General features: G+C 45.2%; 1 protein-coding gene across 2 annotated transcripts in view; it reads right to left on the reverse strand.

Annotated features, from left to right (window-relative positions):
- Window positions 1-24,161, reverse strand: part of Neurl4 (neuralized E3 ubiquitin protein ligase 4) — a 40,703-nt gene that overhangs the window by 8,022 nt on the left and 8,520 nt on the right. Inside the window, exons 7-25 of one of the 2 annotated variants that reach the window (XM_070534147.1) lie at window positions 23,950-24,049; window positions 21,274-21,541; window positions 19,775-19,937; window positions 17,830-18,108; window positions 16,132-16,210; window positions 14,685-14,854; window positions 12,774-12,920; window positions 10,365-10,504; window positions 8,583-8,786; window positions 8,046-8,144; window positions 7,245-7,358; window positions 5,877-6,065; window positions 4,773-4,931; window positions 3,685-3,864; window positions 2,703-2,778; window positions 2,462-2,569; window positions 1,871-2,009; window positions 1,013-1,128; window positions 569-698 (exon numbers count right to left, since the gene is read on the reverse strand). In XM_070534147.1, coding sequence (XP_070390248.1) covers window positions 569-698; window positions 1,013-1,128; window positions 1,871-2,009; window positions 2,462-2,569; window positions 2,703-2,778; window positions 3,685-3,864; window positions 4,773-4,931; window positions 5,877-6,065; window positions 7,245-7,358; window positions 8,046-8,144; window positions 8,583-8,786; window positions 10,365-10,504; window positions 12,774-12,920; window positions 14,685-14,854; window positions 16,132-16,210; window positions 17,830-18,108; window positions 19,775-19,937; window positions 21,274-21,541; window positions 23,950-24,049 — 2,860 coding nt within the window. The remainder of the gene's footprint in view (window positions 1-568; window positions 699-1,012; window positions 1,129-1,870; window positions 2,010-2,461; window positions 2,570-2,702; window positions 2,779-3,684; window positions 3,865-4,772; window positions 4,932-5,876; window positions 6,066-7,244; window positions 7,359-8,045; window positions 8,145-8,582; window positions 8,787-10,364; window positions 10,505-12,773; window positions 12,921-14,684; window positions 14,855-16,131; window positions 16,211-17,829; window positions 18,109-19,774; window positions 19,938-21,273; window positions 21,542-23,949; window positions 24,050-24,161) is intronic. The other variant, XM_070534148.1, reaches the window with a different exon arrangement.

Raw genomic sequence — 24,161 nt, forward strand, 5'->3', positions numbered from 1 at the left:
GCATATAAGTTTGATTTAGAGGCATGTTAGAATCAGGCGAATAATGCCAAATGAACCAGTGGCGCTTGTTTAATTCGACCCGCCGGATAATTCAATCAATTTCGTTGGTCCAGTCAGGGTCGAATTAACAGATGTCAACTGTAGTAGTGTTCTTGATACACTGTGGTGAGTTTTCAGCTGTATAGCTGAGCAAATCAATTACAAGTTATGTTTTTACTCTAACACTACTTAATTTTTTTTTTGTATGTAAATGTACTCTCTATGGCCAGAAAAAAAAAGTGGATAAAGTGTTCGAATTTTCCTTGATACTGAATTGAACTGTGCTTGGGCATTACAGGGTTAAAATGATTTTTCACTTAGAATGTGCTGTTCTTTCCTTCAGCTTTGTCTAACTTGCCCAATGAAATTGAGACGAGATTTTAAAGCAACATTGTATTAACTGTACGTGCTCACAGATGAGGCACGAAGGGCACGCAGAATGCCCTACTCCTATCTAGTGGTCCAGGTACGAAACTTTCGCACTTGTAACGACCCACAAGAGAAGGCTGACAGTAAGTATAGTACACACTCGTGCTTTGGACATAATGCGCTGCAGCCAGCGTAGCGCAACGTTGGGGAGAGGCAGACGGAGTGGCTTTCACAGTTCTCAGACTTGCTCCTTGACCCCGTCTTGGGAGGTTGACAGAGTGACACCTTATCTGTGGAGGAACAAAAAGTACGGGAGCCGATGATCAACCTTCAGTCAGGATAATCCTACATTATTACAAGGCATGCACTTAAACCACCAGAAAGCCTAAAGGTGTCCAAGCTCATGGTAGCCTACTTCAGGTGTTTTGTTCACAGTGACAACCAAAGAATCAAAGCTGTTTTGTTCCTTTATCTTTCGTTTCTTTCTTCCTTATCTGTCTTTCCTTTTAGCACACACATCTATCTTTGTTTACTGATTTTGATTAAAGGTTTTTCAAAGCTACTTTGATACAGAGAAAATGCATAATGATGCGATAATTCTTGCCTGGCGAGAGCAGCTGCCCATGGTCCAGGGTCTTCCTCACGGCAGCGACCGGCACTCCGTGATAGGCCACGTGCCACTTCTGCTGAACCGAATTGTGGTCGGGCCTCGGCGGCAACCTGTCGATTGCAATTATGGAGTACGACACAGGAATTATTACGAGACACAAGAGACATTCGTTGTCTCGTCTCATCAGGTGCCATGGCCAAACAGTGTCACAAGTGCTTCACGGTACATTAACAGCCTGTCGCATGCTGGTATTAGACAGCGGCGGCTGAAAAGACAGCTGTTCCGACAACGCACTGTTGCTGCAATTCCCACGACAACCTGGTGTGCTTGTGTTTCACAGTGGCCGCAACAATTTACCAATGCTACCATCCCTCGCGAGCAGCATCGCCTTCCATCTTAGCTGTTTCCCTGTGTTTCCTCGCTCAATTACCCATTGGCATGTCGTACTTCCTCCTTCCTACTCGCAAAGCCTTGCGCGCACAACTGTTGAATAGCCGAAATCACCATTGATCTTTCGTTGCCTAGGTTGTGGCGCATGCTACAAACCTCCATTATTATCAACCTAAATGCAAGCGAATTAAATTTTTTTAAGCAGAACAATGAATAACAAACATGCTCATGCCTTCTGCCCTTGTCATGATAACAGAGCCACCGAAAGAATTCAACAATACTTCAACTGACTTTAATGCAATCATGTTTCTCTGTATGTCCAGCAGGTGTTTGGTTATCTGCTATTGCCTCAGGTTGTTCACATTTCTAGACAGTGAAAAAAAAAAATGCTAATTATGACAAAATCGAATACGGCAAGACTGGTTGGTTGCATCACAGCAGGAGTTAGGTCATTCGGCTCACCTGAGTGGGAACCGGCACCAACCGAAGGGCACTGCGTAGTCCCTAGGAGGTTCGCCGACTTTGAGGTAGGGCTCGTCGCCACGGATCTTGTGACAGGTCTCGCAGTAGCACAGGTTCATGTCAGGAACAAAGTAATTGTCTGCGGCAAGACAGACAAGTATACATGCTACACTTACGTGGTCCCTGTTAACATTAAAAACTGCCACGAAAGAAAAAAAAGACAGCAGCAACCAATACAGCAATTATAGTTGTTCATTCACATTCTTCCCCATGCAATGCCCTCGTGGCCTCTTCTGTGAATGATGCATGAAAGATAGAGATAGGCCAGAGGACAAGTGCCAATTCACCCCAAGTCAATACACATCTTGACAGGCCCAGAGGTTTGCAAGTGAAAAGTGAGAAGAATGTTTTCTGTGGTGACTGGGGACTAAGATGTGCCTAAAATAGAGTAGCCATTGTTGATAAGCTTCTACTTTCCTATTTATGTGCCAATCCAACAGGCTAAAAAAAATAATCTTAGTGCACTTTCATTTGTCATTTCACTGAAGGGCACAAGACGGGAGTGGTGAGGAATGCTAATAAATTACCCACCGGGAATCCCGAGCATGGCCTTGAACCTCAGGCACAGGTTTTGGTACTCGCAATTCTTGATGGCATGGATGTCATTGTGGAGGTTCTTCACCCTTTTTTCTTTTACCCCTGAAAGCCGAGATGCCGGTGATTGTAAGTGGATGAACTGTAGGTAAAATCTGAACTTGCAAACCTACACTCTTGAAGAAAATGTACACAGGGCCCATAGTAGGCAGCTTCCATGAAAACCATGACCACATACCGTTGTCTATGTCGGCTTTCTCTCTCGAATCGGCCTCAGGTTCACTGTCCTGGTCATGAGACTCCACAATAGTCACCTGTGTTGGAAAGAAAAAAAAAAGGAGGCACCAGTCCACATCACAGAGCTCAAGCTCTGTAGTTTCACCGCAGCCACAAGATAGGGGACAAGCAACAAAAAGAAGTCCCTGTTTTTCGACGTTAAGTCATTTCTCCTATCTCTCGCAGTGTTTTCGTTATGTGTGTCCTGCCTGCTATGCTGTTTTCTTTTCCTCAGTATGACTAACCTACCTGCTTGACTTCAGATTCTGGAACACCACAAATAGTGGGTCAGTTGACAAAAAAAGGCTCTCAAGTAAAAGAGGCACAATGCATAACATCAGAGCCAGTATATCTTTCACTCGATTCTGTTCCTTTTTATATCGCCAACTACCCACGACCTGCTGATCCTGGTGACAGTACAGGCAGGTTTTGCTGCTCAACGCCAATTACAAAGCACGAAAAGTAAAAGAACTTATACAGACTACGTTATTCTGGCCCTGTTGAAAATGTGAAGGCTAGGACAGCATGCGTCTGCAGTGACCACAGTGTACCAAGTACCCAATCGGAATGCTTGGTGGTGCCTTGCTACGAGTCAACCATGTTATAACTGCTTACACTAGCTCCAAGATATGTGGCAGGCTTCTGCTACACCCTATTTTTACATACCTCTAATTTATTTTTAAAGGTGGCTCCAAAGCTTTTTTTCATGCCGCTTCTGGAGGGTGAGACAAAACATTGAGCTTCATTTGTTGCCTAATGTGTGCATACAGTCCTTTGCGCTGTTTATTCTTGGTTCATTATGCGCCAACCAGCTTACTTCCAGAATGCTTGGTGGTGTCTCGCCATGAAAACGCACAGAGGATGCAGCATGACAGTCACCAACTTGGGTCAAGCATGTCGTTCAAAAGCCCTGTCCAATTTGAGGGGGGAGGCGGTGTCCTCACCTGCTCACACTGACCATACAAGTCCACCAGGGCGTAACAGACAGGCGGCAGGTCTCTGGCAGCCACGCCTTGGTCCATCCCGTTGACGTACAGGTGCAGCCCGCCTTCCAGGTCCACCAGCACGCCCACTGTGTGGCCCTGCTGTAGGTGGTCGAGATTGGGCCCATAGCTAAGCTTCACCTGCAAGCACAGCAGCATCGCAGAGACGTCAAATACCGTAGGTCGAGGGGAGAACATGAAAGCATTTGGAAATGAGGATGCTGCGTTTTATCTCATTCGCAAGACATTTACAGAACTTGTCTTTGAGTGAAGCAGTGCATGCATGGCAAGAGCCTGAAGGAACACACCGCAACAGGGCATCGTCAGCCTCCTGTCTCTTGTGATCGGTGCCCTACATCATTTCATTTCATTTAACTACCTTAAAGACACCTAATAAAAGGGCCATTACACAAAGGGTGGGTACATATGTTACACCGATATGTTAGTAAAGTATACACAAGCAACACAACTATAATGAAATTGTAATATGAGAGCAAGTAGGTAGCAAACACATTATATGCGTATATACAGCAGGTTATATATATATATATATACACACACACATACACACACACACACACACACACACACACACACACACACACACACACTTCAGTAAATGATGAGCCGCTATTGTGCAGTATATGCAATGACTGCATTTCTTATATGCTGTAAAATAAAGTTAAGGCAAAGCAAGCTATCAAAATAAAGAAATATGAATGACGCAGCCACACAGGCAACCATCATGGTGCTCCTTGTCATGTTGTCTTAGCTTAAAAAATAAATAAAATAAAGTGACTTAAGTATCAAATGTGAATTACTGAAGAGGACGACAGTACTCATTAAACACTACACAAAGCCAGGCACATGGCAGCTTGTATGCTCAGTTAGACAATCAGGAATTTTTAAAAACAAACATTCGCGAAAGCTCCAGAGGAAAAGTGCTTGAATTCAAGCAGTCGGGGATTAGGAACAGTACTTCTAAATGACAGCACTTGAAGGTGCAAGGGGCTGTGATAAAAAACAAACAATCCATTCAATGTGCTTGCCTTGGTTCCGTTGTGATAGACAGAGTCACCGGAAATCACCCACGCGAGTTTTCGCAGATTGAGGGCACTCAGGGGAAAGTGAAGTTTCTCGGGGTTCTCTCCGACGACGCCCACTTGTAGGGAGGAGCTCCACTTGCTGTTCAGTCGATCGATTCGAACCTGAGAACAGGTGCAGAAGGAAGGGCACCATTGCTTTTGTAAGCACAGTGTTTGACGACCCAGTGTTTGACTAAGGGTACTCACACTAAAGAGCCCCACATTCAGCAGTTTGCTCTTTCAAATAACATTCTTTGAATTGCTTGAAAACTTCTGTCTGCTTTTATTTGCTGGGAATAGGTTGGTTACAAGAGAAGAAAATGAAATCAGACGGCTCACCCGCCACCTTTTTAAAAATAATTTCACGTCAAAACTGCAATTCTGGTACACCACTGGAATGTTACAGTTACACGCTTGACAAAAAAATAAAAAAACATGCATGCTTGGACTGTATGTTGTAAAGAAATCAGGCTTACATTTCAAGAATTCAACAAATTTAGTGGTAATAGCGAAATGTACACTGTCATTTGCATGTACTGCGGCACATGAGTGTACAGAGCTCACGGAATGAAATGCGACAGGTGGCATTTAGTAGAACCCTGCATATGTGCAAGGTACTCGAGAGCATCATGTCGTGTCGCTAGGAATCTGGTCACCAAAGGTAAAGCGGACTCTGGTCTAGGTGTACGCGACAAAGTTACGTCATGCGGCACGAACTGCAGCCAGTGTGAACGAAATTATGTGCATTAGTTAGCCCTAAATTGAAGCCTTTCATTCCATTGGCACTGTATACGAGTGTACAACTGCAGTACTCAAATCTACATTTGAGTATCGCAGTTGGTGCATGCACGAGGGATAGGCCACATCTCAAGATGAGCAGTGTAGTTGGTGTAGTTGGCTTTAAGCTAAGCCACGCAAGTACTCAAAGTAGTAGCCATTTTTCCACATTTCAAGCTTATATATATGCCATCATACAACAATTCAAGAGCCAAGTTTGGTAAACAGCAGTGCTGTACAGGCACCAAACTTTATAAAATAAAGAAATGTCTACGTGCAAGAAAGCCCCACCTGGAAAAGCTGGCACCGAGGCAGAGGCTTGGTGGAAAGGAGGAGACCGTGGTCGTAGCCGGTTGTGCGGCACGCACCCAGGCTGCCCGCGCGCAGCCGCACATTGCGGCCATGTTGCTCGTGGAACTCCTGACCCACCCTCTCCTTGCTTGGCGTGCCTTGGCTTGGCTGTAACGTCGCAAACGGGCACTGCTGAGGAGAAAGCCACAATCCTAAAAGGACATCGTTTAGGCCTTTCACACTAACTCATTTCTGGTCACACCCGTGTAACCAACTATTTCTCCCTTCCGCAACATTTGACAACATTCAGACCACGTTCCCGGAGCTGACATCCTTCTGCACTGAACTAACGCCTCCTTGTCGTCACATCTATTGTGTCAGATGGATCGCAGCCAGTCGGTGATAGCGGCAAAGAAAAGCGCATTTGTTAATTAGCACTAATGACCTATCCAGCCTGTACGGTCACATGGCCGGTCATAAAAGCCAATAACTTGTGTCATTCAGGCACACAGTGATAGGCAGGCAATGATGCTGCAGCATCTACGTCCAACGATTGCGCTAATGGTTGCTGTCAATCAAGACCATAATTTGCAAATTAATGTGACAGCTATCATTTTCAGAAATTCAGTGGGTACTTATTCGAGATAAAACCATGCCCTGGTAACAATCCGTACTTGTGATATGGTCGATGCTGTATAACAGAGAAAAAAACTATTTGTGGTGTTCTTTGCCGTACGCCTAATGTGTCTTACCATAATGTATTTCCTCATGCAAGAGCGCACATTTTTAAAGAAAATCTCAGCAGGGTGTGCATCTTATGCGTCTAGCTTGTGGCAACCTGTTCACACTGCTTACTGTGCAGCAGGTGTTAAACTGAACGTGCAAATGCTAGTGTTCCATACTAAAATCTTGTATCCAATGTTTGTCATTTTTGCTGCTGCTGAACTGGGCATGTTCTAGTGCTCTAGAGAGAAAACATTCACTTCTTTTCAGTCCAAGCCTGGACAGCCTCCCAAACGAGTGCTTGTCTTTCAGCATTTGGTCTCTTCGAAAGCCCTTCACAAGTGAGAAACAAGATGACGTACCAACAAACCTATCTCTCTGGTAGATACACACCGCAGGCACTGGCATTTCTTGGCCAGTAACAACAAGGGCTAGGTTTCAACTATAGTGAGAAACGAGGCATGAAAAAAAAAAAAGAGGGCATCAAACATAAAAGCTAGATAATTAAATGCTAAAAGGGACAAATGTAAGTTTTAAAATCGTACCCACAAGTGCTGCCTGTGATAATTGCAAATAAGTGCAACAAGTTAAAGCTAGAGAGTTTGTGATTGTCAGCCACATTTTCAAGGAGATTTTCCACGCTACCTCGGCACAGTCGAAATAATTGGTGGCCGCCGAGTGCGTGGCAGGGACTATGCTGCTACTGCAGAGGGACACCGACTCGAGCATCCCGTACAAGTCCAGCACTGCGTACAGAACCTGCAGAGACACAAGAAAGTATTGCACTGAATAAGACTATACTCAGGCTAAGTGACTAACACTGGCAACTACACAAGATGTACCACTGTGGACAAGCTGCATCCTAAACTTAAGTCGACCTCCGTGTTTAAGTCCAACGCACAGTAATCCCTCGTTACAAAGAAGTCAGCGGAATGGCGAAACAATTCATTACAAGCGGTAATTCGATATAAGCGTCCACCGAGAAAAGCTAAAGCAGTCTTAGCTTTAATTGCGCCACAACTGCGAGGAAGTCAAAATATGATGTATTCAAAGAAGCAAAACTTTAGGTGCAAGAAAGGCGGTGAGCTTTGGCTGTTTCAAGTTCTTACTGGGTGCGAGCAACTCCTGCTCTAGTTTGAAAGGCCATGGTCGCCGGCCATGCATTCAACCGTATCTCGCAGCAGGTGCAGGTACTCCCGCATTTGCACTACAGTTGACACTTCACGTGCGAGTGGAGAGAGGGAGAAAGTACAGGCAGGCCAGTGACATGGCGTGACGTGACAGAGACGCAGGGACATACCGCTACATCAGTTATGCCGAAGGGGCACATGCACAATGAAAATATAAAATAAAGAGAACAGCAAAATGTGAAGCAGTCAGAATAGTAAAAAGCAAAATACGCCGAATGAAAAAATAAAATTAAACATTAAATTTGACTCAACAAACCTTTGGCAAGTTGGAGGCTGCTGGCCCTAAATCCTCGCCGTTGAGGTGGACTCGGAGGGTCCCGTCAAAGCAGTGCTGGACGCCAATCCGCTCCCCAGCCTAGACAAGAGGTAAAACATTTTAGCTGCACCTTCTAAATCATTACGTTCACAGCATTTCGTGTAAGAGCATACAGCACAAAGACATCTTTGAACACCAACGTGCACGGAAAAGTGAGACAATGTGCAACAATCTGTGGCGAGACCAAAAAGGACAATGTCCCCTTAAAACCAAGAACCTTTAGGATCAGATCAGGCACCTACTATCCCCCATCAGACAAACTTATTCAAAGCCCCCTAGAGCTTGTCTTCAAGGCTTCAACTGCTCAGAATGTGTCAAGAGATCTTGGTGTAAATGAAGAGACCATAATTTATAGCGACAGAATTGAACGTGCTGTTTGAATTGAACCATCACCACTTCACACCTGCCACCATGCACTGACTGATGCAGTTTGCCAGTGCAGATGCAGCTGCCTTTAAAAAGAAAGCAAGAACTCACGGACAGCCGATGTAGGGACGGCCCGTAGTTGTCCCTCAGAAGGGTGCCATTGTGGAAAACACGTGATCCAACAAGGAGCCATGACTGGTGACCTGGGAGACGGAGGGCTGTGGGGGGAAGTGGGACGCCTGGTTCAGGTGCAAACGTCGTCAGGCCCAGCACCAGTGCACCGGCCCAAACGGAGCTCACTTGTTCCACTTGCACCTGGCAACATTGAGAAAAAGAATACAGAAGTGCGACACACACTTTCTAACACAGCCTAAAGACAAACACACACAAAAAAGGGCCCAAACTTCATCTTTCAGAACTTGCAAAAGGGAGCAGAAACAAAAACAATCTAGAACAAGAACTTCGACAGGCAAGGCACCCCATACTGCAAGTACGACACAACAGGGTTGCTTATAGTGCTACAGTGGAGGTTGACACACACCAATAAGTGCGTGCTCTTCAACAAAATAAATGGGTAAAGTGATTGACCAGGCATGCTCACAGGTGGCCAAATGGCTGAAGGAAAAAACATGCAAGCAGAAAACGACGGCCACATCACAGCAGAGCTAACCTGTCACCTCGCATCAGCTTGTATTCTTAAACAAGTATAATACCTGCAACCAAAGAGCTGTTCACCATGCTTTTGTAATTGCACATTCAAGTTTATCTAGTACAAGAAAGAGAGCAAAGAAAAAGTTCAGCAGACTTCAGTGGTTCCTCCAGATTTGAACATATTTAGGGCTCATTCACACCGGCGACTTGAGGAGGTTGCACGACTGATTGCAACTGACGACCAAAAAGTGACTCGAGGTGACATGTTTTCACTCTGGCAAGTGTGACCGGCCCGTTGCCACACCAAAATGTCGCACGATTGATGCCATTCATATCTGCTCACAGTGCCATCGCCACATAAAAATAAGCGTCAGCATACGCAGACATCCTGTTACTGCACACTTGATTGGTTCAAAAGCTTTGCGAAAAATTGAGCAGCAAGCGATTGGCCCAAAAGGGTCACTCTTTGACCAAAGCGACCATTTGCGACTATTTGTGTCTAGTCACTTTGCAACCAACTTGGTCGCACAACCTTTGTGAGTCGCCGGAGTGAACGAGCCCCTACTGTGACAGGAACACGCTCCCATTGGAGACATTCAAAAAGTTCATTTCCATCTGCTACAGTCATTGGTGTAAACAGGGGGCAGCACACTGGGCACATGACCCCCTCCCCCATCCTCCCCATTCCCAATAAAGCCCATGCTCCCTCGAAAAAATTTTCTGGCTATATCACTGGCTACAGTATTGTCAACTATGGCTTCTGAAATACGGACACCACCATTCTCAAACCTTGCACAACTTACAATGCTCCACACAAATTGCCAAGTGCAAATGACACAATGGTTTGTGCACCCAGCTCGCAAGTGGCAGCAGTAGGCAAACTTCTGTTTTCCTTTGCCATGTGGTAAGGGCTGAGCCAACGAATCAACAACTATGGCGTAACAGAAAGGATTGACACAGCAAAACCACTTTCTAGCTTTTAGCTGCTCTCGAATCAAAAGGCTTGCAAAGCTCTTGGTTCAAGCAAACAGGCAAGCAAATGCATATGCACTACCAATTTACACCTGAAAATCGTGTTCCCAAATGTGCTGCGTTCTTTACCTGGTTGCCAGTAAAAAAGAAAAAAGAAAAAGAAAAAGGGGGACACCCACTTCATTTCTGCCTTTCAGTACAAACCATCCTGCCCCTGACAGGGTCAGCCAGGACACGACGTTCCTACCTCTACAGGGACACTACACACACCTCGAAGAGTTCCTCCAGTTCCAATGGTGCGGCACTGAACACAAGAGCGTTGTTGAAGCCAGCGGAGCGGCAGGCCACCTTGTTGTTATTCCTAAGGACCACATTCTTCCCGCAGCAGGTGTTGAACTGGTGATTTACAGCTGCATCGAGACAAAAGATACGAACACTAAAGAGCTCAACAAAACTGGTCCCAAGAAAAAACAAGCATTAGCTGACAAAGTTGAACCTCGATATAACCAATATGCATATAAAGAAGTAAATATAAAATTTGGTTGGTCGTGCTTCATTTCAGTGGAGTATTCTCCTGCTATAACGAAATTGAAAATGCGGGATCTGACGTGGTGTTGGCTATACTGAAGCAAATTTTTGTTTGCCTGTACCTTAAAATACACAGTACAACCTCATTCACACGTTTTGGAAAGAAATGCCAGAAAAAACTTACTAAGCAGAAAAATGTACGATCTGAAGTCACTAAAAAATTTGATGGACTCAACTGTAGTTGACATCTATGTAAGGAGAAGCGTTGTGTGAATTATTGCAGCACGTGACACCAATGCATGCCAACCTCATACTGCTTGAATGGCTCGAGACATGTGTTGCCTGTTTTTGCGGATTCGGCAAAACTTACGGTTGTACTCCTTGAATTCGGCCTGGGTCTGTAACTTCTTTGAGTGGAGAATTTCGGCAAACAGGGAGTTTTCATGAATTAAAAACAACGGTTACGGCACTAAGCAGACGAGGATGAAGTGAGACACAAACAACATGTACGGTCATGAACGAACTAGCTCAGTAACAAGTTTTGTTAAAAGAGAGTTTTCACATGCCTACTCGGTGTGAATCGTTGTGGCACGAGATAAAGACGCGACGGCTCGAGTGACCTAGGGTGCACATTGTTGTTTTCCTACTACATAGTGTTTCAAGTTGGTGGCGCCAAACCGAAATGAAATCAAGCTGGTGGTCCGAAATATGATGCCTACGATGCCACCAGAGCGAAACACAACGCTCAATTCACGCCGCCTGCAGCAGGGAATGGCGGCGGGTCTGGGCCATCACCTATCGAAAGCGTGCAGTATGCTTCCAATGGCACTACACCCCACAAGATGTGGAATAGATAGGTGAAGATGCTTATTGCAATAGGGCTGGCAGCGATAGCTGTGAATGCGGGGTGCAATGAACCAGGAGATGATTTGCTTGAAGTGAAATGGGAAACACAATCCGTGCCGGCATTTTTACATGAGACGGGCAGGCGAGTAGCGCGCGGGAAAGCTGCTGTGGTGGGCAGCTACTGTTCTCGACCACGTGCACATTGCATCATTTCTTGTTTGCATGGGATCTAGCGGCGGGAAAACAATTATAAACAATCGCAGTTTGGTGATGCACTGAATGTTGTTGCCGAAAGATTGCGTTTTCCTGGAACTTATAAGCCAGTAAAAAAAAAGCGTAACTGTATTGGGTAATTTTTCGTGTTCCCGATAGTGAATGTAGCCGCCGGGAAATCATACGTAACGGGATCACATCAACTAGGTTCTACTGTATATATTCTGGTAGAAAAAAATATGGAGTACAGTCGCCAACAAGTTTTTAAGACACTTGATTTTCCAGACCTACATGACTCCTGTGGTATCGCTACCTACCTCTAACACCAACGTATGATGGCAACACCCGAATTTAGGACCCCACATAACACTTGGGTAGGAATCGGCTATGTGATGCTGCAAAAATGATGGCCACGAACGTAGTTGCTTGCTATGTCGACTGGCATGAAGGTGCAAACTTTGGTTGCACAACTCCTGATGAAGTGCTGCTGGTTAGGCCTAGTGGCTTCAGCGGTGTGGCGGGCAGTGACAAGCCATCATGGTTTTACCAACATGTTCACACTTATATACCTTATCAGTGATCGAGCGCGAGATAAGACGCACAGGCTAGGCCGACGGCGGTAGTAGCAGAATAGCGATCCATTTGCAGTTCTCTCCACGTTCAAAGTCTGCCTGTGGCATGCACGTCTTGGCCACTGGCTCGGCTTGGTTGGACCACAGTCAGCAAACACACGTTATGGCTACAACTTTACAATGTTAGCTACAAATTGCAACTTCAGCACAGAACAGAGGATTGCAAAGGGACAGACACGTAAAAGAGAAAAGCAGTGCTCCTTTGTGACAGTCTGTTCTGGTGTGAAATCTAGCCATTCAAAGCTCAGTAACACAACCCGAAACCTTGTGCTCAGCACAGCACGCCATGGACAATCAGTCATGTGGCAGATACAGTGTGGCAATGACTGCTGCTTGACTTCTGCTTGCTGTAAAAGGCTCAGAACGACAGAAAGCTCAGCTAGTTGGTAAGGATTCATTATGCAAAAAAGAGGTGGTGGACTTTTTGCATACTGTAAAAGGCTCGAGCCCTTGTACGTACACACGCTGTGTGCAGGCGTGATGCTCGCCCTGGTGACCTCCGGACTAGCCACCTTGGCAGGCACGGCTGCTGGTGGAGAGATCCGCTGCTGCGGCACGATGGACACCTGTGCACACTGGCCGTAGAGGTCTATCACAGCCCAGACAGCTGAAATGGTGGAGTGGGGGGAGGGCAAGGGCAAACATTAATCAAATGCATCCAGCACACATTGGCAGCGGCAACACTGAGTCTGTCTAGATTGATGAATTATTCTTGAAGAGCTCCACTCGCGTTGATTTCACAGTAATGGGCCAATTATTGGGCTGAAAGCGACGATCAAAGCATCATTTTTGAATTTCGTTTTGGAACCCAAGGGCCAATAGGTTTGTGTGGTGTCACAAATTGCAAAGCATTTTTTCCCACTTCGAACGTGGTTGAGCAAAAGTTCTTGAAACATTCCATGCTCCTTCTCTGGCTCTTTAAGAATACAACATAGTTCAGCTTCACCAATAGAAGCTAAACTAGGCCTCGAGCATATGGCATCAAAATTTGTGACATCACACAGCAAGCTGGTATGGGAATTTCAAGGTGGCACTGCTATCCGTCTCATTTTTGAATCTTTTCTGCCTCACTAAGCACCTTCTCATAGTAAGAGTGCAATTTTTTGTATTGTGGAAGGGTAATTTACCAGCACAGTTCAAGTAATTTTCCTCTTTAGCATCCCTTTAAGAGGAAGCTTTGACTAAAAATGACGAGAGCTCTTCCCTGCTCAGACATACAGGTTAAACGCAGGAATGATTCTTTAAACATGCTGCTAAATAGATTTTTACTGGAAATCATTGCCTTTAAAGAAAGCTAAAATCTGACTGCTGGAGCATATATTCAGTCTAGGCTTTCAGAAAGTGTAAAAAAAAACGGGCAGACTTCAATATATTTAAAGCACCTAGTTCACACCTCCTTTCCCAAATCACTTTTGAAAGCTTGGCTACAAGCACTATTCTTATTTTTTAGACAAAATTTACACGACCAGAGCTAAAAAATTTCTTGCTAGCAGTCAATGTGAAGACAGTGCCACCCGTCATCTGTGTGACGTCACACTCCAAGCATAATCTACATTCTAATTTTCACTGCATGCAAGGTCGCTACAGTCATGTGGTAATATGCAAGCTTACAAGCTCATTTCACGACTCCACTTCAGCCTATCTTGCCAATAGATTGATTTCAGTATGTCACCACTGTAGTAAAGGATGTCAGTAGTAGTAGTAGTAGTAGTAGTAGTAGTAGTAGTAGTAGTAGTAGTAGTAGTAGTAGTAGTAGTAGTGGTAGTGGTAGTAGTAGTAGTAGTAGTAGTAGTAGTAGTAGTCCTTAGTGGGCTAAAGGGCAAACTACACTAAGAAGCACGGAGGTGACAATAAAAAGTTCCTACAATAAAAGTAAGGTTGAGAAGATGCAATCCTGCCCCAACCAAATTCACTGAAAAAAAATCCACAGTGGCATTCTCCTCAATGTTGCCATAAATCGAAGTACACCTGTGAGCAAAAGTATACAAACCAGGGATTGCACGATAAAGCTGATTTTCTCCTCTGCCTGTGAATGTAACTTAAAATTAAGGACTGCAATTCAACTTGGCACTGCGAAATTTCCAGTACATTTGTAAATTTCAGTTTATGCATGTAAATGGCGAAGAAACTCAGCTTTTCGGCGGCCCTGTGATCTGCATACTTTTGCTCACGGGTGTACATCGGGAAAGAGTCAAGCACTATAGTCATCACAGTGCTGAGAGGGCTATTGCACACGCAATTTTAACGTGGTGACATCACTCTCTTGGGGTGCACTGAAAGTGAAAGTTGCTGGCACCTTTTGTGGAGACATTCTTCTCCCGGGGTAATATAACCTCTCAAGGTAAAACAAGTTCTTGAAAACGCAGCTTACGTGACCGGATGTTCCTGCAAGCGACTCCCTGGTCTTCTCCGTTGACAAAGTAGTGCAGGCAGCCGTCGGAATCTCGCATCATTCCCACGCGGCTTCCAACACCAAGCTGGTCCAGGTCACACTTGTAGCCATTCCGTACAGTGTTGCCATTGCGCATGATGGTCGAACCACTGCAAGAAAAAAACGAAAGAAGAAATTCACATCAAATTAGGGGTTTTAACGAGAATGGCAGTGCAGGACTGCCAATCAAAAAATTCTGAGAATAGTACAGTTGAAGTAAAAAAACACTAAAACGTGTTCTATTACTGAAGCTGCCGACTGCTCATTTTTAATAATCTGCAGACTTTCTTCCTTAGGGACACTGTAAAACAGGCACTCTGCTAGTCGCTGCAAGGATGACCCGCAGTACAGAAGAATGAAGATGTTCATTTAGCTTTTTTGTACGTAATGTTAGCCAAAATTTTGGTTGCCGTTATACATTTGCCCCATTAGAAGGTGGCATTGCAGCTGGTAGGTCTGCATAATTGAGTCAGTCCGAAGTACCAGTCTGAATATTCAGCAACCAGTTATATTTGTATTCTCTCGGAATAAGTTTTGTTCCAAGCGAGATGCAAATAAAAAATCGTTAAATTATTGGTGTGAACACGATAATCAAAAACAAGGTTTAAGTTCTGTCATATTACAATAAAAAGTTGGCAGGTATGGCAGCGATTCGGTCTTGTTGGTGCAACATATTACAAGGTGGTGCAGATAGCGCATGCGTTGAGTCCTTTATCAGTCTGCGTTTTATTTGGGCTATTCCTTGCAATGTGAGGTTTTAATTTCATATCTAACTGCACCACAGAGGCAATTGGGTCAATACTGTAACCACTTGTTGTGAGGTACCGTTTTTACAAGAAACAGATGCTTTCATCAGCATGTCCCTGCTCCTAGTGCGTCCAAGACGGACAGTGCAGCCATTAGGGTCATAAATGGGGCCGCAATTGGTGTCAGGTGTGTTTATGCCAACCAGTCAAGTTCAAGTTATCCAGTGAGAGCCAACAATGGGATCAAAATAATGGAAGTACTGGCCCATGGATATGCAAGGGCGCCAGCCAAAACCTTTAGTCGGGATCTAATTAACCGAAAAGTCACATTAGCCGGAGTCAAATGAACAAAAGTCTACTGCAATTGCAGGAGCAAGCCAAAGTGTACCATTTCAAGGCTTCCGACACAAGCCGGAATTTTTTTTAGCCTCTGTAAACACCTCTTTGGCTAGCATACCGATTTTCTATTTACCTTCTACACCAAAGACCATCCATAAGACTTGCAGGCCAAGGTATCTAGCGGTGTGAAACACTTTCTGTTTCTACCCTTCCACGAAAGCATGGCATGCACCCAGATGCCAAATCATTTTGTGCGAATCCACTGTCAAGCACTGCGAATGAAAGAAACACTAATCGCCTACCTTAGCATCCACGTATCGTGAGTGATGTCAGTCATTGTGCTGGGAAACTCCAGGTCTTCCGGCCTGATGGCCGTGACTCCTGCAATGTTGAGGAAATTTGGACACTTAGATTTTTTGTGCACAACCCCAAACAGTTGGCCAACACTTTTAGCAGGTTGCATCACATGTCTATAAACATCGACAACTGTTACGATCAATATTTTGAGCCCCCTCTCCGCCCCATGTCTAATAAACTTCACTGTAAAATTTGTGGGAAGTGTCTTATGTGGAAACTTGCACATGCGTTTCATTGTAACTGCCTACGATTATTTATTTATTTATTTATTTATTGAATCTGCGACCACGGAGGTTATAACAGAGGTTATAATATGGTGTTCTTGTACAAATGCAGGGGGAAATTCAATAAAGATTTGTGTTTTAGTCATTTGTCCACTTAAAAAAATTTCCTTAAGGAATGTTGAGGCATGTTATAAAGAAATTTCAGTTGCAGTACAATGTGTCAAACTGACTGCAATGTCTTAAGCTATTGATTATGTTCTCCGTTCTGTTGTGTCAATTGTCAACTAACATGTAGATTAACAGAGAGAAGTTGTTTGCAGTGTTTATATTTGTGTTAAGTTGCAAACTATGGCTGCCAGTGCCATGTACAAGTGACACAGAATTCAGCGACTGCACAAATGAATGCGCAATAAACATTATAAATATAATAATAAAGGAAAAGGTTTATAAAAAACACTAGGAGGGAGCATGATGACGGGGCAGCTATCCTCGGCAAAGCAACCTTCTCTTGACGTGACCCCTCCATTCCTTCCAAGGCGCACCTGCGCATCGGACTCTTGCGAAATAGGTTGTGCATGGTTGCCTGACCTTTCAAAGCATCGTGTAGTTTGAGGTAGCTCTTAGTGACATCATCACCACCGTTATCTTTCCCAACCTTAGCTCTACTTTCCCCTTTACTCTCAGCGTGCACAGTGGCTAGAAATTAGCATGTGCCTATCACCTGGTGAGGGCCTATTTCCCATGAGCCTTTCCTTTATACTGAAGTTTTCTCTACAAACCCCTCCAGGATTTTGATGACCATGGCTGCTGCTGCTGTCACGCTGAATAGCTCACACATAGGACAGCACTCACGTAACGAATCAGCTGCGCTACTCCGGCAGATATGCTAGTTGCTGGCTCTGCCCTCTACGCAATTAAACTTAGGAAAAAGAAATGGTAACTAATATTCTCACCACATCAACTGTGCGTCTTTAAGCGTATAATTTCTTTATTAAAGTTCTTTCAGACTGGTGCATCTTGTCAGTCGGCTTCTCATTGAGTAAAGTGGGCCAATCCTACAGATGGAGCAATCAAACTAGCACACTATTTTCAGGACTGGCCAACTTTTATTCAGCAGGTGGACCCGTAGATGGGTGTCATAGCAAAGTGGTCTGATCCCATTGACTGGTAATGTGCGGTAGCGTGATGGGGCTATGCGCATTTTGCCATGTCGCCTGGCAGGCATGCAGTTGCTATGCTGCAAAATGCTGTGCAGAAGATGACCAATTGTACAGCCTTCAATTAAACTGCTCCAGATAGATTTCAATATGTACGCTGGATCTGCAGAATAACATTCTCATGACTAGGCTTCAACATTATCACACGATGCACCCTCGTGGTCTTTCCTTTCTCTTTCTTGCCTCTGTGCTGGAGACTCACCGGCCTCGATGGATCCCGACCACCGGTCAACCATCTGATCAATGACCACTTCGAAGAGCTGGTTGTCGGTGAGAGGCCGGTCGCTGACGACGATGGCAAAGTTAAACTCGCCGTGAGCGTTCGGACGCACTGCCGTCAGCCCGTTGTTGAGAACCCGTGCGTTACGACCATGCCTCTTGCTGAAGCGCAGCTCGGCAACCAGCGGCTCACCCGCTGTCAGGGCCAGAGACGGCGACGGCACTGCCAACAAGAGCTCCGGCACGGGTGCAGTTTCAGTGCCTTTGGGAAAACGGGTAAAATGCAAGCCATTGCTCACGGTAAGCGACTCAGTGGCTCGTATACTGTAATTTTGCATGCGTAACTCGCAACAAGGTTCTAAGGAACAAAATCCTGTGATGCCCAACCTATATGATAGGTTGGTGAACGGATATCTTATAGGTTGCTTTGATACCGCATTATGATGGAAGCAGAGGAAGCTTATCGCACCACCCATAGCAGCGTTTTTGATACACTGGAGTGAGTTTCTGGTTGGGGTAGTTCAGTACACCAACTGTTAATTATATTAATTACTAAACCAATTTTGTTCAAATTTAGATTACACTGATTGTTTTTTGTATGAATGTGCTCTTCGTGGTCAGAAATAAAGGCAAACAAGTTGTTCTAATTTTCCTTGATGAGGAACTACGTTTGGGCATTAGAGAGTCATGTACAAAGCAGGAGTCGGAATTAATACTTAAGTGTGGCTCGCGAGTCTGGCGTCACAAAAAAGGCAGAGCGCACTGCCACGAAGCTGATCTTGAACATTATGTTCTCATTGGTGTGAAACTGCCACCCAAACGACGACATTCAAGCACATATACGTTCCACATTACCTGAAATCCCCACAACCCTTCCACTTCCACACGGAGTGGCAGTAAAAGCGGAGATAACCAAGCATACCAAATGAAATTGTTCCTGGTGCTCTGGTTTGTGCCAACAACCATGTCATGCTGCTTTCACAAAGGCCTGAAGGTTGTTGCACGCAGTTATCAGCACAAAAGAAATACAGATTTCTTAACGTCTTCATTAAAAGCAGAGCTTCCTTTGGTCTTTTACCCCACTTTGCGTGGGCCGATCCCGGAGACGGTGCGGCCAAAGGTGATGACTTGGTCGGTCGATCCTGACGTCAGTGCGCAATGTGTGCCCTCGCAAAGGTTTTTTTCTTTTTTGTGGTTTGTAATGTGGGCTGACCTAGGAGGTAGTTTAACATCTGTGTGCCCACATGTCTCATAGCATTAGGCAATAGAGCTAACCAATAAGTGTCCCCAGCAGCGAATTTCAGCAGGTCCTTAAGGAGTTATCACTTTACTTTGAGAATCACCCGCTGATAGTTTCTGCCCAATACTTCGATCTTTTTTTTTTTTAGGACAATGCCTCCCTTGGCGAATTACCACTACCTTGCCGTATTGGGTATGTCGGTTTCTAAGTTAATTCTAGCCTCCTATGCAGGCCGATCCCGAAGATAGTGCAATCTAAATATAAGTGCCACTGGTTATGTGATGACTGGCTGATGATGACTGTGATGGCTGATGATGACTGTGATGGCTGATGATGATGATGCCAATTATTACAGACGACAAAAAATGTGAGATGCGATTCAACCTTTAGTTGACGTTGATCAAACGTCGCTCCAGTGTGGCTCTCACAGTAAATCATATGGCTCACACACCCCATTCTTACCCCCAACTCACTCAAGAAGGCATTGTCTTTTATCGACTTCAACAAGAAGTTGAATCGTCTTACAACTTTTTTCTTTTATGAGAACTGTGATTGGGGGAGGGGAGAGGAGAGTGGTGGGTTACGAGCAAAGCTGAGTTACACAGGTGAGATACTGATAACAAGCCTGACCTATGGCATGCTCCTAAGGTACAGCGATTTAACAAAGGAATGCAATGTGCTGGCTTACCAGAGTGGTCCACCACAGAAGCCTGGGCAGCTTGTCCGTAAAGATCAATGACACCATACACCCGAGCAGGCACGTTGTGAGCTGCTACGCCTTGGTCCACTCCATTGATGTAGAAATGCAGATTGCCCTCAGATGTTCGTTTCACGCCAACTTTGTCCCCAACCTGCGTACATGGGTCATCCAAAGCACAACATTGGCACATTATGTTTTACCTTCTTCACTGACCCAACAGATACAGACATTGATGTGAAACACGCAATCACGCTACTTGAACGCACTGGCACTGACACCATTAGCTGATTAGGGATATCATTGTTTACAGCGACTGACAGAATAGAGATGGGTTGGAGTGCATATGGCAGGCATTACCAAGTCATGACCGGCAACTTACTGCTATCCTTAAAAATAAAAGTATACAATAGTCGCATTCTACCAGTACTAACATATGGGGAAGAAAGTGGGAGGTTGACAGAGAAGCTTGAGAAGTTAAGACTATACAATGAGCGATGGAATGAAAAATCATAGGCATACCATTAAGAAACAGGAAGACAGCAGTATGGATTAGTATGCAAAGGGGACTGGCCAATGCCCTAGAATTGAAGCTGGGCGGGGCATGCAATGCGTAGAGTGGTTAACCGGTGCTCTGTTCGACTTACAGAACGAGTGCCAAGGGAAGAGAAGTGCAATGGAGGACAGCACAGAATTAGGTCGCATGACAAAATTAGGAAATTCGCAGGCATAAGTTAGAGTCAGCTAGCACAAGAGAGGGGTAACTTGAGGTAAGTGAGAGAAGCCTTCGTCCTGCAGCCCACATAAATGGGCTGATGACAAAGCTCTGACTGTAGAACCCTGCGTTACTTTGTACTGTCAGAACTGTGTGTTCTTTAGGCTCAACTTCACTTCTCCAGCTAACAAAAAAAAAAAAGCTGAAACTCTACCACTTATGAGGTGACTAATAAGTCTTGTGCACCCCCAATCACCAGGCTGTCACAAAGACACAATGTGAAGAAAAAGATTGCAGTCTATATAACGACAGCAAGATCCCAATAAACACTTATTTCGATGTCCTCGGAAAGCAAGCTTTGCAAATAAGGAAACATTAATCTTGTCTGAGAATATAACCAGGGACCACTGCCTTGCCAAGACAGTCATTCAACCATCTGATCTAACCAGGATATTGGCAGGATGGCAGTGCAAGCTGAAACCAATTGACAACTCAAAGTGCTGGAAGCTTTTAGACACTCATACGGCACTCCAATGTATTGAAGGAGCTGCAATTTTTTCTAGACTGAAATGTGCCCCATTGAAGTGGTTTCGCTGCACGTGAAAATCGCACCTTATTGTAGGTCAGAAATGTGGTAGTCATGTGAGCAGGATTGCAGATGCAATTTAGCAGTGCTGACTGCTGCAGCTCACAATGTGTCACGATACAGTTTCGTTATCGGTTGTCAGATTGAAGAATACTTTTTTGTCAGGACATTTGGTTGTCAGTGTCATACCTGCAAGGTGTCTAGGTTCTGGCAATAGTCCTTGATGACCTCGGTGCCGTTGTGCATAACACCACACCCAGTCATGACCCAGGTGCCCGACCGCACGTTGGTCATGGTAGTGGGGAACTCGAGCAGGTGCGGGGGGAACATGGTCACCCCGATGTCAATGGAGCCCGTCCACTTGGACACCTGCTGCTCTAGGACCACCTCGAACAGCTCATCCGGACGTAACGCACGGTTCGTCAGGACGACGGCGTTGTTGAAGCCATCCAGGGCACTGAACAGGCAAGATTGTTCACCCGCAACAAGCGTGAGAGCAGCGAGATATCACACGGCCACCCCCCATCCTGCTGAGTGGTTAATCCTGACGATAACAGTTACTCAGCAATGCTCGAACCACTGGAGAGTGGGGAAAATAACGAAAAATGCCATTCATCGCTTCAAAATATGGCCTCCAATTTGCCCGCTCGCAATTCCAATTCTTGCTCAGGGTTGTTTACAGGGGCACGATTGGCTTTAAATTTCAATGCCTTCTAGGAGACATGCACAACCTCCAACACCTACCGTATTTACACGATTGTAAGTCGACCCCATTTTTTAAATTTGAAAGTCTGAAGTTGGGGGGTCGACTTACAATCGAAACCGAAACATGGCCCCGCCAAAAAAAGCGATACCTACGGGATCTACAACGTAGTTAGAATTTTATGTTTGCTCTATGGCCCTACCCGTATTTTTTCGCTATCCCGCGTGTTTGTACGCTTTTCGGAAGGGTTCTTCAACATTTTTTGAGAGTTTTACAGTGCATGCAACGCTCATGGGGGGGGGGGGGGGTGTCGATAGTTGATGGAAGCGCCGCTGTTCCCATTTGCGGCGGCACCCTCAGAACGGCGGCGCTTGTGGGGAGTATCGGTAGTTCATGGTAGAGCAAGTCACCGCTCGCTGGCTGCTCATGAGCTGCTCTTTCTCTGTTTGAAGGCATTGGCATTGGTTTGACGCGTTCCACTTGACTGCCGGCTTTGTGCTACTTCTATGCTTCCCCAGTCGTCATGAGTGCTCCAGGCACACTAATCGTTCGGCACTCGTTCACAGCAGCGTTCAAGAGGGCTGCAATCCTTTACGCCGAAGAAACAAATCACTGCACAGCGGGCCGCAATTTCGATATTTCTAAACGGGTGGTGCGAGAGTGACGACTGCAGCAAAGCGAAATTTTCACCTGTGACAAGTGCGAAATTTCCCACGTGCCAAAGTCTGGACGCTTTCCGGAGCTGTAGGCTAAGCTTGCGGCGTACGTCGCTGAAATGCGTGATCGGTCCCTGCCAGTGAAGTGCGACGTGGTCATGAAACAAGCCCGGACCTTCGCCTTAATTTTAAGGTTCTGCTCCGCCGCGAGTACAACGAGTGGCTGGCGGCAGAAGACTGCGAAATTACGCCAACTGGACCTGTCAAAAGAGCCTCCCTGACGGCTGCGTGTGGTTGGGTGCATTTGGCATGGGCTGCTGTTCTGCAAGATGTCCTGGTGCGGCCGTTTGCCAAATTTAAAATTTCGCTGGACTTAGACGCGCTGTGGGACTGCAGCAACGATGACAGCACTAGTGAAGACTAGTAGTCCAGTGACCATGTCAGCTACTAATAAATTTTTGTTATTGAATGTGCCCTCGGGTATGCTCTCTTATTTTTTTTTTTTTTCGGTCACGCGATATGGGGGGGTCGACTTACATTCGAGTCGACTTACAATCGTGTAAATACGGTACACTTCATATAGAGCAGACAGCTGCAGTATTGCATAACTTCTTTGACCCTAACAAAATTTGTTCCTGGGCTTCGTTCATTATGCCGAGGGAAAGATACACGACAACATAGACAAGGACAAACGAAGGAACAGACATGGACTTGTGCTGGTTCGTGTCTTCGTTTATCTTTGTGTATGTTGCACTGAATCTCAACACCTTTGACGTATTCGCCTTGTGAATTGCTGTGCGACACGACAAAGAGGAAGGAATGTAAGAAACTAAGAAAGCAGCACAACCTATCCTCAATTAGAGGAAGTTTGTCTTTGGAGGCTTCAGGCTGAAGTGGCCCTGACACCTGCCCTCACACAAGTCAGGGGATCTACAACCAACAAACCTGGAATTTGTACTAAGTGACCTGCTCCTGCATCTAGGGTGGATACTCATCATCATCTGTGTCTGCGCCCTGGTACTCTAGGATATCGGGAATAAGACGCTCAATGAGGCAAAAAACAAGCCTAATGTTCCCGATGACTGTATTCATTGCATAATTTACAAGTGCTAAAACTCATTGCTGCAGTGCCTGCATCACATGGGGCTGCATGCATTCATTTGATGGTCCTTGTTCATATTTTTTGCTACATGTGCTTTGAGACAAAAGGCAACGAACACTTAGTAAAGAATGCAAGAGCCTCATCAGCATAGAGCCAAATTATAAGACCAGCCTCATCTTCTCCACATGCAACAACTGAACTCTAAATTTATTAGTTAGAAGATATTGCCACTTGTTAACTCGAAAATATTACATCTTCTGAACCAGTGGCATCAATAGTTACAACAATAAAATTTGACCTTACAAGACAAGCTTTCATTATTTAAGAAAAATGGCCAATGAAAATTAACTCACATGCAAATTTTTTCTAAAGGCAGGGATTTACTTAAGCAAGAAGAAGCTCACCTGGGTCTCCGCGCAGTGCGGCCATCGTTGACAACCACAGCGCGTCCGCCGCAGCGTGGGTGGAACAGCAACCTCTCAGTCTCCCGGTCATTTGTGTCATCTGCAAAATGAAAATGGTTCGCAAATGCAAGCGACGAAAACACCAACAGGTCCACTTTCAGCGAAATTAGCGAAACACACTCATTTCAAAACTTGAAGAACCTTGAAAAAGA

This window comes from Dermacentor albipictus, chromosome 2, assembly GCF_038994185.2.
Source record: "Dermacentor albipictus isolate Rhodes 1998 colony chromosome 2, USDA_Dalb.pri_finalv2, whole genome shotgun sequence".
Classification (NCBI taxonomy): Eukaryota; Metazoa; Arthropoda; class Arachnida; order Ixodida; family Ixodidae; genus Dermacentor; species Dermacentor albipictus.